Source organism: Scyliorhinus torazame, chromosome 21, assembly GCF_047496885.1.
Source record: "Scyliorhinus torazame isolate Kashiwa2021f chromosome 21, sScyTor2.1, whole genome shotgun sequence".
In the NCBI taxonomy this organism is placed as follows: domain Eukaryota; kingdom Metazoa; phylum Chordata; class Chondrichthyes; order Carcharhiniformes; family Scyliorhinidae; genus Scyliorhinus; species Scyliorhinus torazame.
The window spans coordinates 100,371,152-100,386,900 of NC_092727.1; the positions used below are offsets into that span (position 1 = coordinate 100,371,152).

At 44.7% G+C, this 15,749-nt stretch overlaps 1 protein-coding gene across 3 annotated transcripts in view; it reads right to left on the bottom strand.

Moving 5' to 3' along the window:
• Positions 1–15,749, bottom strand: part of LOC140398441 (glucocorticoid-induced transcript 1 protein-like) — an 80,231-nt gene that overhangs the window by 9,481 nt on the left and 55,001 nt on the right. For all 3 annotated transcript variants that reach the window (XM_072487130.1, XM_072487129.1, XM_072487128.1), the window contains 2 exons: positions 4,448–4,564; positions 3,544–3,687 (listed from right to left, as the gene is read on the bottom strand). In XM_072487130.1, coding sequence (XP_072343231.1) covers positions 3,544–3,687; positions 4,448–4,564 — 261 coding nt within the window. The remainder of the gene's footprint in view (positions 1–3,543; positions 3,688–4,447; positions 4,565–15,749) is intronic.

Below are 15,749 nucleotides of genomic sequence, written 5' to 3' on the forward strand. Positions count from 1 at the left end.
AATTATTGCACATGAAGTGCTTTCTTTGGGTAAAGTTCAAAATATGGTATATTAAAAAGGCCAGCCACCAGCACCAACCCCCCCCCCCCCCCCCCACAAATAAATCATGTTTAAAGGTCAACTGTACAAACATTTAAATCCATAAACCATAAAAGTTGGTTGAATTTGGATGACTAGTGATCAAATTTAGTTGAACTTGAAATTCCACTAAATATATGAGCCAATTGGATTTCAGAATACAGAAACCAAAATAAAGCAATTCCCACGGTATAATATAAAACAATGATATGAGCTAATTTGTGGACAAAATCCCACAAACAGCAATGGAAATATATTTCTGGGTAATCGGTTTTAAAATGGCATGGTTGATGCATCAATACTAACCAGAATACTGGGAGAAAGCCCCAAGTTTAATTTTAAAATTTCAATCTGAAAGTTGGCCCTGGTGTTACGACACCCTGGGGTAGAGCGCGTCAATCCAACCCCCATTGACCCGGAGTCGCAATAATTCTTCGAAAAATACCCAAGCCGTTGGCCCTTGGCTGCCCATTAATTACAGACACCAGATTTTTAAATTTAAACAAATTACTTTTTATTTAGAACAAACTATAAATGAAATATGCAATATGCAGCAAATACAACAGGTTGACTATTATCTAACTCCTAACCCCGTCCCCATTTTATGATAAATAGGTTCAGAAATAGTGTGAGAGGAGAGAGTAAAAGAGAGAGGGGGAAGAGAGTAAAAGAAAGAGAGAGAGAGAGAGAGAGAGAGAGAGAGAGAGAGAGAGAGAGAGAGAGAGAGAGAGAGAGAGAGAGAGAGAGAGAGAGAGAGAGAGAGAGAAGAGAGGAGGAGGAGAGAGAGAGAGAGAGGGGAAAGAGAGTAAAAGAGAGAGAGAGAGGGTAAAAGAGAGAAGGGGAAGAGGGTAAAAGAGAGAGGGGGAGAGGGTAAAAGAGAGAAGGGGAAGAGGGTAAAAGAGAGAGGGGGAGAGGGTAAGAGAGAGAGAGGGGGAGAGGGTAAAAGAGAGAGAGGGGGGAAGAGGGTAAAAGAGAGAGAGGGGGAGAGGGTAAAAGAGAGGGGGTGAGGGTAAAAGAGAAAGAGGGGAAAGGGTAAAAGAGAGGAGGAAAGGGTAAAAGAGAGGAGGAAAGGGTAAAAGAGAGAGAGGAGGAAAGGGTAAAAGTGAGAGAGGAGGAAAGGGTAAAAGAGAGAGAGGAGGAAAGGGTAAAAGAGAGAGAGGAGGAAAGGGTAAAAGAGAGAGAGGAGGAAAGGGTAAAAGAGAGAGAGGATAAAAGAGGCGGAGAGGGGGAGAGAGAGTGGGAAAGAGGGGAAAAGAGAGTGGGAGAGAGAGAGAGACACACACACAGAGGGAAAAAGAGGGGGAGAGAGGGAGACGGTCCTTATCCTGTGCTTTCAGGGGTCTAATCTGCTTTCCTTAGGTCTCTGGAAATCATCCCACTCAGGCAGGATCCAACCACCACCTGTTACCGGGCAGAATATGGCATTTAGGCCAATTCATTGGCCAACAGCCAATCAATTGAACCAAGTCCCACCCCATCACTCAAGTGCTGAAAAGTCTGAGTTCTCCTGTTGGAACACTAGCACTATAAACTATGTTGTAACTTTCTGAATTGCTCATTCACTCTGCTGCTTGACTTAAGACATGTGTCTATTAAGCCTCCACAGATCACAATGATAACTACAAAAAATGAAGGGGAAATAAAGGAATCACCAGGAAGGACCCTTACACTAGACAGTATTGCATTAAACTGCTGGCTAAGACCACCCCCTCAGGTTTCCAGACAAAAACCTGAACTCACGACCGGTCTCAAGCCACAGAAGTACCAACACAATAGCTTAGTTAGTTATAGCATCAACCTCATCTCATCAGCGCTATGAGATCTTTCACACCCAACGGCACAAGGTGACAGGGCCTCAAGTTTAAAAACGGATCTGACAGACAATACCTCCAAGAATGCAACATTCCCTGTACACTCTAGATTGTGTTCAACTTCTGTAATGGAGCTGGAACGTGCAACTTTGTTCAGTTTTTAAAAAAATATTTTTATTCTCATTTTTCATAATTTCTCCCAAATTTACACCCAACAATCAGTAATGAATGCAATGTCAATCCCCATATCAATAACAACAATTAGCCCACACGTGAACAAACTAATGACAATCAGGAATCACCCATAGTCACCATTAACACATAACCCTCCCTCCCTCCTCCTCCCCCCACCCCTCCCAGGCACCTCCCTCCTCCTCCCCCCACCCCTCCCAGGCACGCCCCCATCCCCCCTCGTCCTCCCCCCGCCCCTCCCAGCCATTCCCCTCCTAGTGTTCGATGTATCCTAATTCTCAAAAGTGCATAATGAATAACGCCAATGAATTGCAGAACCCCTCCATCCTTCCCCTCAGTTCAAATTTGACTTTCTCAAGAGTCAAGAATTCCAGCAGGTCCCCCCGCCACGCTAGGGTGGAGAGGTAGATCTCCACCCTAACAGGATTCACCTTCGGGCGATCAATGAGGCTAAGGCTGCAACATCTGCCTCCACACCCGTTTCCAACCCCGGCTGGTCCGACACCCTGATTATGGCCTCCCGAGGGCACGGGTCCAGTTTCACATGCACCACTTTAGAGATTACCCTAAAAACCTCCTTCCAGTAATCCTCCAGTTTTGGACAGGACCAAAACATACGAACGTGGTTTGAGGCCCCCCCCTCCGCAACGTTCGCACACATCTTCTACCCCCTCAAAGAGCCAGCTCATCCTCGCCTTTGTAAGATGTGCTCTATATACCACCTTCAGCTGTATCAGTCCCAACCTTACCCACGAGGTGGAGGTGTTCCGCCTCCGGAGCACCTCACACCAGAACCCCTCCTCCATACCCTCTCCCAACTCTTCCTCCCACTTTGTCTTGTTCTCTTCTGGCGGTGTCTTCTCCTCTTCCAAAATAGCCCGTAAACTCCCTTCTCGAGTCTCCCTATCGTCAGCACCTCCTCCAGCCATATACGCAAGCACACACCGCACTCCATTCAAGCAATATTTTCAGGATTACGACTCCATAGATATCAGTAACCTTCAGCTATCTTGCACAAACGTAAAGTCAATGTCAGCATGCTTATCAACCATAGGAACATTGCAGCTCAATAAAAAAAACTTGTCTGCACACACTGATTTGTAAAAGCTCACTGGATGCTGAACAGAGCAATTGCTGTTACTAATGTCTTCTTGCCGAGCTCAGGGAGGCACAAGCCAATTTCAGTATACCGTTGTCTATTCCACTGTAATTCTTGCCAACACCAGCAATCAAACCAGGGACACCATCCTAGACTGAATAGCTTAGTAATGCACCACACAATACATCGGACCTTCAGTTATAAAGGGAACAAATTCTCATGCAAGTTATTTGAAATTCCAGTACAAATTCAATGGGAACGTTTTGTAGTTAGGACTGGATGTTTGCATCAAGTGTAAAAACAATACTCAAGGGAAAAAAACATTTGAGTGACTTAATCAGAGTTATTAACGAGACTACCTACCCTCAGTAACTCTTTATCTCCAGGTTCTTTAATAAACATTCCTTCAATTTCTTGATTTATTGCCTCCAAGCTGTTCCTAAGGCGTGGAATTAACTTTGTGATGGCGAGGTTTGCTGGCAGAATGGGCACAGATCTGGAAGGTCCCTTTCAAAAACAAACATGCCAAATTATAAGAAAAAGCAATAAACATGAGAAGTTTACAATTTTAGGTGCACACAATAGAACGGATTGTTCATCCTCAACGGATCTACACTAAACACGCATCTCTCCTTGGTCAAATATTCAAAACAAACATGCCTTTGGGAATCTTCCAATGTTTTATTTTTATTAACTATACTTTGTCACTTAATATCAGAGGGCAAACTTAATCTAACAAAATAGTGTTGTTTCATTTAAACCTCATCAATTCAAGCAGCATCGGCTATTGACTGAGGTAGTTAAACAAAACTGTAAAAGATAAAAGACATGTAGTTTCCTGATAGCCTTTATGTGGGCTAACCATCGAAGTGGACAGCAGAAGATAATGTGAATAAGAAGGCTGTTGGGATCTTATTCGCCCTCAGTGCTTACTTTATTTCAATTTAAAATAAGTGGCAACCAGAAATCTCATGTTATATTTCAGTATTAAATGCACACTGTCTACAGCAGGTAGACTGATAACAGGTTAACCAACAATGCAGGTCCTTCAATTATTCAAGCACTGCCCTTAATAAGATGCCAACAGAACAATATGAATTTTGTTCTCCAGTTGGATTCAAGGCATGCAACCACCCCTATGGTCATGTTCAAGACTCAGTCAATAACAACCATAGTCGGGTACAAGTTTGATGCACAAGCAATTTTAATTACTACTGTCTTGCGCATACCAAATATGGACAACTTTTGTCCACAAATAGCATCTTACCTGCTGCAACACACCCATAGCAGCATGATCTCCATGCAGAGGTGACTGACGCTCTTTGTCCTTGCTGTACTTCTTACTTAGTTTAGTGCGTTGAAGTTGCTGTCTGAGCTTTGCAATCTGGTCAGAGGCCACAAAAGAAAAAAAAAAAAACAAGTTGAATGAACATTCTTCATTTCAACAATACCTTCACTACATCCTTCTTTACATGGATAGTATTATAAGAGAGCAAATTAAGAATCAAATCAATATTCTCAACATTCAACTGTTGTGTTCTGTGATGTAACTGTTGTAATGATGTACACAGAACATATAGTTGATTAACTATAGAGATGATTTAATAAACAGGTGGAAAAGGTAACTAAGGAACTACTATAAGATGATGGCTACTAAATGAATTCAGTGAATTCTCCTGGAGCTACTCTGAGCGCAACGGTCTTCTTGTACGTCTTGCTACCAGCTGCCCGGTGTCTTGAGTCAGATGATGGATCTCTATCGCCAACTGTCTTCTTGGAAAGTCTTGCTACCAACTGCCCGGTGTCTCGAGTCAGGTGATGGATCTCGATTGCCAACTGTCTTCTTGTACGTCTTGCTACCAACTGCCCGGTGTCTCGAGTCAGGTGATGGATCTCTGTCGCCACCAGCTGGTTGGAGGTTGCATTATACAAAGAACTGTGCACAGGCAATATCCCAATATCCCCTTTCCTCGAACTGTTAACATTTGTATTTGAATATAACTGTTTTACAAAACATGATCTGCATTGTCATTTTACACGTCATATATACAGACGCACCTGTGCTTCATACAACATGATCTGCCTGATGGACGTGTGCCTGGTGCACAGTTTATTGAACACGCATGACAACATCGCCATGCTAGGATCCCAAAGGTCCTATAAAAAACAAAATCTGGGGGGGGGGGGCTGCCCTCCCAAACCTACAATTCTACCACTGGGCGGCGACGGCCGAGCGAATAAGGGATTGGATCAAGGAGCCAGAAGCCGAGTGGGTGCGCGAGGAAGAGGCCCTCCTGCATGGGGACCTCCCTCCGGGCCCTTGCCACAGCAGCACTCCCATCCCCACCCAAAAAAACACTCCAGCAGCCCAGTGGCGATAGCGACCCTTTACACCTGGAACCAACTACGGCAGCAATTTGGCCTGACCAAAATGTCGGACAAAGCTCCCATCTGCAACAACCATAGGTTCACACCAGGACTGACTGACGCCACCTTCAAAAGATGGTGGCAGGACGGAGGGACAGAGTCAGGGACCTACACATGGACGGCAGGATCGCAACACTGGACAAAGTGACAGAGAAATTCTAGCTAGCCAGGGGGAACGAGCCAAGGTATCTAAAACTCAAAAACTTCCTACGAAAGGAGACAAGGACGTACCCACAACCGCCACGACAGACACGACTGGAAGAGTTACTGAACACAAGCATACGAGATAAAGGAAAATGTAGCTACATGTATGACCGACTGGTAGAGAGGGCCGACATCGTAGTGGGCTCAACAAGAAAGAAATGGGAGGAGGACCTGGGGATTGAAATAGGGTGGGGATTCTGGAGCGAAGCACTGCACAGGGTCAACACCACCTCCACGTGCGCAAGGCTCAGCCTGATGCAGCTAAAAGTGGTATATGGAGCCCACTTAACAAGAGCCCGTATGAGTAGATTCTTCCCGGAGGTGGAGGATAGATGTGAACCGTGCCAAGGAGGCCTGGCCAACCACGCCCACATGTTCTGGTCTTGCCCCAGACTTGCAGGTGCTGGATAGCCTTCTTCGAGGCAATGTCCAAAGTGGTGGGGATGAGGGTGGAGCCATGCCCGAAAGTGGCAGTCTTCGGGGTTTCAGCCCAGCCAGATCTATTCCTGGGGAGGGCGGACACCCTTGCCTTTGCCTCCCTGATCGCCCGCCGTAGAATCCTGTTCGGCTGGCGGTCAGCAGCACCACCCAAAGCTGCAGACTGGCTGTCCGACCTCTCGGAATCTCTCCAAATGGAGAAAATCAAATTCGCCATCCGAGGGTCAGACGACGGCTTCCACAGAACGTGGGAGCCATTCACCCAATTGGTCCGGGACCTGTTTGTGGCCAACGAACAAGCAGAAGAATAGTCAGATAGCCAAGAACCAGGGGAAAGTAGCCAAAGCATGAGAGGGAGAGATAGGCCGTGGAGAGTGGGTGAGTGGGACAGCTAAACCTAAGAGGAAAGAAAGCCGAACCACAGGGGGAGGGGGGGGGGGGAAGGAGTGGGGGGGACAGGGAACAAGAGAGGAGAGCCAGAGAGGTTGGGGGGGGGGGGGGGGGGGGGGGGGGGAAAGAGGCAGGTAAATGAGTCGGAGGGAGGGCACGGGATGCGATAACAAACTTGGCATCTCCAGGTCTAGAGAACAAGGAGAATACAGGCGAAAGATGGGAGGAACGGCTGAAGTGGAGGTGAACGCGAGACGACAACGGCAGCGAGACCGTACGGGAGAAGCAAGTGACAACACCAACACCAAACCCATTAGAGTATTGCCCACTGTAATTGTTTCTCCCGCACCCAAATGTATATTTATCTCCCCAGTCTCCACCCCCCACCCCCCCCCCCCCAAACAGTCGCCTACTTATGTATTGTAAATAATTTTGCCAGTTGTACAGAGTTGCTGCTGTTGAGCTGGTGCACAATACTCTGCCAGTTATTCTATTTTATTATATATTATTATTTTTTGTTGTTATGTTTGGGTGTGCCCTTCTCTTCTATACATGTATACATATATATATTTCTTATTCTGTGTACATAACAGTAAATATATTTCGTTCAAAAACCCAATAAAAACATTTTTTTTTTTTTTTTTTATAAATAACCACATCGCTCCATTGGTCTTCTGAACTTTTATCGGCTGCTCAATGTAGCTTTAACTTCAGAAAGACCCGTTTTCTGGCAGGTCTGTTGTGTACTATCAGCTTGTTTGGCCTTTTGTCATGATGCGTCCAGAAGCCCGGTTTTCTTGCTGTTCCCTTTTTACCGCAATGATTCTTGCTGCATGGTCGTATGCTTTCCGGCCGGTAGGCCACATTGCCAATGCCTTCCTCTTTAGTACCGTAGGGGTGACCCAGCATATCCTCCCCTTCCTTCTCATGGGAGGCATCTTTTGACCGTGCTTCCTTTTTGCTCTTTGGCACACGTCATGCCGCTGGACTGTGCCACGTGACTATTTTCTTGTGGATCGTCTGCTGTGCAGGCCGATTCTGGCTCTTCCTTTACCACTGCTGCTTTAGCTGGACTGATGAATTTTGGTAGATCCATGGTTGCATCCATATGCTGAGTTGCATGCCCATCACCGGGTGAAACACCCTGTGTTGACATATTATTTTGGATGACTGTGCAGTCAACTTCAGGAGCAGTTTGCAAAGCCTCGCACTCTGGGTTGGCTCAACATCCCTAACATTGGGTGCTGCTCCTTCATTTTGTGTTTGAGCCCCAATTGGTGGCTCATCCTCACTTGATAGGACGATGTATGGGTCGTCTTTTGCTGAAGAGCCAATTAGTGGCTCTTCCTCATCTGATATGTTTTGGGTCACTGTGGAACTGCACCCAGATGTAGCACATTCTAGCACATCTCTCGTTAGAGTCGCCTCGAGTTTTGAGGAGTCTACTGCAGCAACCATTTTGTGTGCAGTGCTGATTCACCAAATGCCTCTTCTCCAGAATGGGGATTATTTATTTAGTCATCAGGCTGTTCGCAGTTGAATTGCTGTCATCTGATGCGTCTGCTAATGCAATCTCACTCTCAGCCTCTCATACGTCATCTTATAGTTTTAACACATCATTGTGCTGCGCAGCCTGGGGGTTTCGTGTGATCACCTCGTCACTGCCGCCAAATAAACTGAATAGATTTTCATAGTCTTCTTCTTCTGGCTCATCACCGGATTCTTCACTTTTCTCATCGTAATCGTTGTCATCATAATTATCATCCCCGTAATCATTATCATAATGATCACCATCGTCTAGTTCTCGTGGAATTAGGCGCCGGAATGTGGCGCCTAGGGGCTTTTCACAGTAGCTTCATTTGAAGCCTACTTGTGACAATAAGCGATTTTCATTTCATGTGTTCATGCAAGTGACCAATTTCCAAGTCAGCCGCGGGTCTTGCTGCAGAACCTTCATCCAGCTCTCCATGCTCTGGAACTTCAGGAGGACTAAAGAAATGCAAGAAAGGCCATTTGGTACAGTTTGCGTAAGTGTTCTACCAGTGGCCCGTCCTTTATGCTTCTGCTTCATTATAATGGTTTTCAATGTGACTCCGGCACCCTGTGCAGCCCGTGATTTGAAAGACGAAAAAGTCTGACCCATCAGGATGCGACTCCACCTGGTATGTTTTTGTCAGTACCTCGTTTGTGAAATACTCATTTGGCTCAAACTTGAACTAGAGTGAAGCTGTCCAGGATCTAAAAATGTTATATTTACATCTTGTAGATGCTTTAAGATATGCACATCATGATCCTGTATCATGCCACTGAGCAAATCCTCATCTTTGAAGACTGTAAACCAGAAATCTTGAACTTATTTTGGCTCTTCCACCGCTTCATCTGGTTTGCCGTCCTCTACTTTAAATGTGTATCTCATCGGATAACTGCGCCATGATATCTTGTTGCCCGTCACAACTATTCTCGGTCGCAGCGCTGCCTGGAATGTATAGCCGCTCAAACTAAGTTCAGGGCCTCACACGCGTCCGCTCCTATGATGTACTCGCGTTTCGTGTCCACAATGGAAAATGGTATGATGTGACTTCTGTTGTGAACCCATGCTTGAGTTCACATCTCCTTCCCACTGTAGTCAATCAGTAGTCTCATTTGATTGACAGACTGAGGGGTTGGCCCTCGCTCTCGTGTTGAGCTTGCATTTTATCAATGTGTTGTTCAGCATCTCTGGAATTGTCCACCTGCCTTCGATGGTATCAGTTTCATTATCACTATTGTCCTAACTGGTCAGTAAGACTTCTTCACTTTTCATAGTGTCCCTGGTTGAAATAATAATAAAAAATCAGATTAATGGAAAACTGTTCTTCAAGGAACATCTACTCAACTGTAGTACGTGAAAAACATTGCTTGGCAAAATGATGCTTCGCAAAATGAATTGTACGGCCACACTTGGAACATACTTTCCCAAATGCTGGACATTGCTGTGGCCGATGACGATTGCCGCATCGCTGGCACAAAATGGTGGACCTGATAAAATGGCCACCTGCGCCGAGACCACTATTGTTATTGAACTGCGTCACAGTGCTGATGGCGCTGGAGTCTTCTTCTAGATTAGTGCCAAACGTTTTGTGGTTGAGCGTACTCATCTGCTGTGCAGCTAGCTCACTCGCATGGCAGATCTTGATAGCGTTTTCTAATCTCGGGCCGTCTTCCTGCAATAATCTCTCACGTATTTTATCATTCAATATCCCAAACAATATCTGGTCTCAGATCGACGAATTCAGAGTACTAAAATTGCACCACTGCGCCTTCTGCTGCAAGTCGGTTACAAAGCTATCAAAAGATTTGCCTGCTTTTTTGGTAAGCGTACAAAATATGTATCGTTCAAATGTTTTCTTTTTTTCAGAGAGCAATGCCGATCAAAGTACTTGCTGGTTTAGCACACTGGGCTAAATCGCTGGCTTTTAAAACAGACCATGGCAGGCCAGCTGCACGGTTCGATGCCCGTACCAGCCTCCCCGAACAGGCGCCGGAATGTGGCGACAAGGGGCTTTTTACAGTAACTTCATTTGAAGCCTACTTGCGACAATAAGCAATTTTCATTTCATTTATCACCTCATTGTAGCTCTTGCTTTCCTCTTCGCTGTCGAAGGCGATGGTATTGTCTTGTCCTATTGCTCGAGGACCCACTACGCAATGTCCTATTGTCTTGTCCTATTGCTTGAGCAGCAACGCAATGCGCCTCTCGTCAAGTTGTGCCTGCTGGCCAAGGGCTGCAACATAGAGGGCTGGATTCTCCACCGGTGGGATGCTCCATTTTGTCAGCAGCCCAGGGGTTTCCCGACTGCATGGGGCTGTCCCACAATGGGAAACCCCATTGACCAGCCGGCGTAACAGAGCATCCCGCTGGTGGGGTGAAACATAAATGTGGTGCGGCGGGGCAGAGAATCCAGCCCAGAGTCTAAATTGCTGCTTGAACACACGCCAATTTTCATCTACGTTACCCGATTCTTGAAACTGGTGAAGTGTCTTCAAACCTTCCATCTCTAACTTCACAGTAGTTTGTTGCATTGAGTCGCAGATGGCCGTAGTTCACCAGGTCAGCGGAAGAATCTTCTCTTTTCGTTCTTCAGCCTATTTCAACCAGTCTTCTCTGTTGTTACCCTTTAAGTGTTCCACACTCCTGGTACTATGTTGTGTTCTGCAATGTAACCGTTGTAATGATGTACACAGAACATATAGTTGATTAACTATAAAGATGATTTATTAATTAACACGTGGAAAAGGTAACTAAGGAACTGCTATACAGACAATGGCAACTAAATGAATTCAGTATATTCTCCTGGAGCTACTCTAAGTGCAACTGTCTTCTTGTATGTCTCGCTACCAACTGCCTGGTTTCTGGAGTCACGGGATAGATCTCTATCACCAACAGCTGGTTAGAGGTTGCATTATTAACTGTTTGCAGAACTGTGCATGGGTATATAACCACACCAGCATTTAAAAAGATATCGAAAAGAAGAATGGCTAGGAAGCCCTAGGCTTGGATTATAACAGCATAGCAAAAGTGAAGCAAGGAATTAAAAACGCTGGAAAATCTCAGCAGTGTGAAGTATATATGGAGAGAGAAACAGAGCTACGGTTCTGTGTCGAATATAACATGATTGGAGTCGGAACTGAAGAGAGAAAATGTGATAGGTGTTATGCTGTTGAAACGGTGGTTGGAACGGTCAGAAAGAACAAAAAGGGAAGGTCAATGTTAGGCTATGGAGACATTAGATGACAAAGATATCACGGAACAAAAAGGCAAAGGGAGTGATAATGGGTGTAGTAAAGAAACAAGGCATTAGAATCATAGAATTTACAGTGCAGAAGGAGGCCATTCGGCCCATCGAGTCCGCACCGGCTCTTGGAAAGAGCACCCTACCCAAGGTCAACACCTCCACCCTATCCCCATAACCCAGAAACCCCACCCAACACTAAGGGCAATTTTGGACACTACGGGCAATTTATCATGGCCAATCCACCTAACTTGCACATCTTTGGACTGGTGCAGCATTAATGGCAGAGTAAAAGGACAGTTTATTCTGAAAGTAAAATCATTAAAAGATAATACAGATTGGCACTTGCCAAAAGGAAATGAGGGCAGATCTCGCAGTCTAAAGTTTTTGAACTCAATATGGAGGCCAGAGGGCTGTAAAGTGCACAACCAGAAAATGAGGTGCTGTTCTTAAAGCTTGAACTGGGTTTCACTGGAACATTGTAGCAGGCAGAGGGCAGAAATGTGAGCACGAGAGCAAAGTGGTGAATTAAAATGGCAGCATTTGAAAGGTTGGGGTCATTCTTGCAGATTGAGTGAATCCGCAAAGTAGTCACCCAGTCTGCAACTGATCTCCCCATGTAGAGACCACATTGTGAGCAGTGAATACAGTATACTAAATTGAAAGTACAAGTAAAGCTCTGCATCACCTGGAAAGGGTCCTTGGGGCCTTGGACAGCGAGGCGGAGACAAAAAAAGGGTGGGTGTTACAATCCTTACATATTTCTGTCCTCATCCAGCCGCAATGTTCCAGCAAAGTCCAACACAAGCTTGAGGGACAGCACCTCACCATCTGATTGGGCACTTTAACAGCCTTTTGGACTAAATATGGAGTTCAACAACTTCAGACCATGAACACTGTCCTCTATTTTGATTTTTGCTCAAGTAATTGTCTGTTTCTAGTTTTCACTGTAAGAAGTCTTACTACACGAGGTTAAAGTCCAACAGGTTTGTTTCAAATCACTAGCTTTCGGAGCACTGCTCCTTCCTCAGGTGAATGAAGAGGTAGGTTCCAGAAACATGTATATATTAGACAGAGTCAAAGATGCAATACCGATGCTTTGAATGTGAGCATCTGCAGGTAATTAAGTCTTTACAGATCCAGAGAGAGGGGTAATCCCAGGTTAAAGAGATGTGAATCGTCTCGCCAGGACAGTTGGTAGGATTTCGCAAGCCCAGGCCAGATGGTGGGGAGTGAATGTAATGTGACATGAATCCAAAGTCCCGGTTGAGGCCGTACTCGTGTGCGGAACTTGGCTATAAGGTTCTGTTCGGCGATTCTGCGTTGTCGTGCGTCCTGAAGGCCACCTTGGAGAACGCTTACCCGGAGCTCAGAAGCTGAATGCCCTTGACTGGAAGAGAAAGGGAATTCCCCGGCTGGAAGAGAACATTCCTGCCTGGCGATTGTTGCGCGACGTCCATTCATCCGTTGTTGCAGCATCTGCATGGTCTCGCCAATGTACCACACTTCGAGACATCCTTTCCTGCAGCGTATAAGGTAGACAACGTTGGCTGAGTCGCACGCGTATGTACCGCTGTTTTGAAGCAACCTCAAACAAACCATTGTTTGCAGCAAACTATCCAGCCTTCAGAAGAGCGACCACGACACCACACAACCCTGCCATGTCAATCTCTGCAAGACGTGCCAGATCATCGACATGGATACCACCATTACACTTGAGAACACCACCCACCAGGAGACAGCCCAAGGCAGGTCTAGGCTGGAACAATGTCTTATGCATTTCTATTACCAGGAATGGTTTGAGTACTTTCCAAGAACCCATGACATCAATAACATAATGACCTCAGGTATATTTTGTCATCTGTTGAAAGTCAGAAATACAGTGAGATGCATTTGGCTGCTTCTATGAACAAATTGCATTTATATAGTAACTTGCATAATTTCAGAAAATCTTCAAGAGCTTTAAAGCCAGTGAAGTATTTTAAGGGTAGCTGCTGGTGTAGTGTAGGGAAAGGAGGTGACCAAAAAACAGTAGCTAATTAAGTGGCCAGATAGCAGTGAGTGATCTTTTCCAGAATTAAAATTATGACCACAACACCACGAGAACTCCCCTGCTCATCAACAAATAGTGCTATTTTTACATTTACCAAAAGGGACACACAGGCCTGGTTTAATGTCTCAGCTGAAACGTGGGATCTCTCATAGTGAAGTACTCCCTCAGTACAGCTGTGAAGTATCAGTCCAGATAATGCGTTCCAAGTCTCTGGAACCACCACCTTCAAGGGAAATTAGGGATGATTAACCAGTGCTGGCCTTGCCAGCGATGCTCACATTCCATGAAAGAATGAAAAAAAAAGAGTTTAAGCCCATGACTTGTTGACCCAGGTGAGGATGCTACCACTGAGTCAAGGTGAATAACTATGGTATGTCTTGATATGTGTACAACCAACTATTTTTCCCCATGAACAATTAGCGCACATCTTGCTGGCTGTCCTTGCAATTGCTTCTCCAATGAATATGTACAACTTTGGATTTTATACAAAAGTTTTGGTCCACTTGGAGTTCTTTCTGGGTCAGCAATGTTGAGACCGTGGTTTGTATGTGTGATGAAACAGATGAGGACTGCCACAGTTTTCCAGTTGATCACCACAAGATTTGATTTTTAAACAGACATCTATGTTTATGTATTTTAAATCAATCCAATTAATTTGCCTCACCTTTCTCAAAAACATTTTCTTCCACAAAATTACAGACCTACCATCATTCCATTACATCACATGTCTCCTCCATATTCAGACATTAGTGAATGCATCTGCAGCCATATCCCTCTCCTCCACTGGAGAAGTGCCTTGTGACCACTTGACAAAAGTGCTCTAGGCAACCATAAATAAATAACTTGCATTTGTATAGTACCTTCTTATATCTTTCAAATATCAAAGTACTTCACTATAATGAAATGCTGGGAAGTGCAGTCAACGTTCAATGGAGCTTGCTTTGGAAACAGATAATTATAGTTCACCTCCCTGGATTTCCTTGGAAGCAGTTTTAAAAATCAATTCATAGTCCCACAAATATGTGAAGCGTCACATTAATCTCAAGAGAAAGGGAGAGAGAAAAAAAAAACAAAAAAAAACAAACTGGCATTCATTGCTCAACACGCTACATGGAAGCAGCCACAATACGGATATCTGTCAGAGCAACCCACAGTCCTAATTGCTGCAGTTAACAGACTCCCACTGGAAATATTTTTGGAGTGTAGGTGATAAAATAGTCATTACACAACAGACTTCACAGCCTTCGAAGATTTCAGTCATTGAACCAAGACAGATGGTAATAACCAATTAAATGCTAGCCAAAGTTGCCCATAAAACAAATTGGGTGCATTGCCCCTGCTGTTGCAAGGAACGTTATTCTACATAGTTCTGTGAAACAGACTAGCCATGCTACTGAACTGTACCCATTTGTTTAATAGAGTTCTGGTATAAAGAGACTTGCCAAAAAGTATTTAATGCTTTATTATCAGTCCCATGTAGTTGCATAAAATCACATTGCTGCACTGCTCTAAGCAGTGGAGGGATTTTTAATCCAAGGTCAGTCAAAACTCCCAAATCAAGCAATTATTAAGTAAAGCAATAAGCAAAGGGCAGGAACATTGGCTGGCTGCAGTATCCCAAATGACTCAGACATGGTCTATTTTGGTTGACCAATTTTGCAAGTTGCCCTTTTGACTCAGGGCCACGAAAAAAACCAAAAGCTCTAAGTCCTCATCCGCAGAATTGCAAGTTATATTGGGGACGATGTATTAATAGACCACATCGCAGGGAAACTATTTCGGGCCTCACACAGCCAGCAGGGATTATTTGATCCAGCAAGAAATTGGAAGGACTTACTCCCTCCCAAGTGCAATCATGTACCCCAGTACACAGAGATTAACCACAGTTTAAAACATATGACCCCTCATCAACAAGGCACAGTGTCACAAAGTGGACTTGCAACTGAGAAAACTTAATGCTCAGGGTTATTGATTTCTAATACACAGGAATGAAAAGGAGTACCTTGTGCCCCTCAAATAGACTGGGCAACTAGTTCAGTCAACACAGGTTAAGCCAGAAAACAAACTGAACGCTGCACAACACAAATACAATAACCTTTTGCAAAGGTTAGATTCAGATTGTAGTCACAGCTATTTCACAGAATCATACAGCACAAAGCCATTCAAGCAATCCTGCTTGTGCTGGCTCTTTCAAACATCTACTCAACTAGCCCCATTCTCTTGCAAATTCGCTATAGCTGCAAATGTTTCTTTTCAAATATTTATTCAATGCCCTTTTGAAAGTT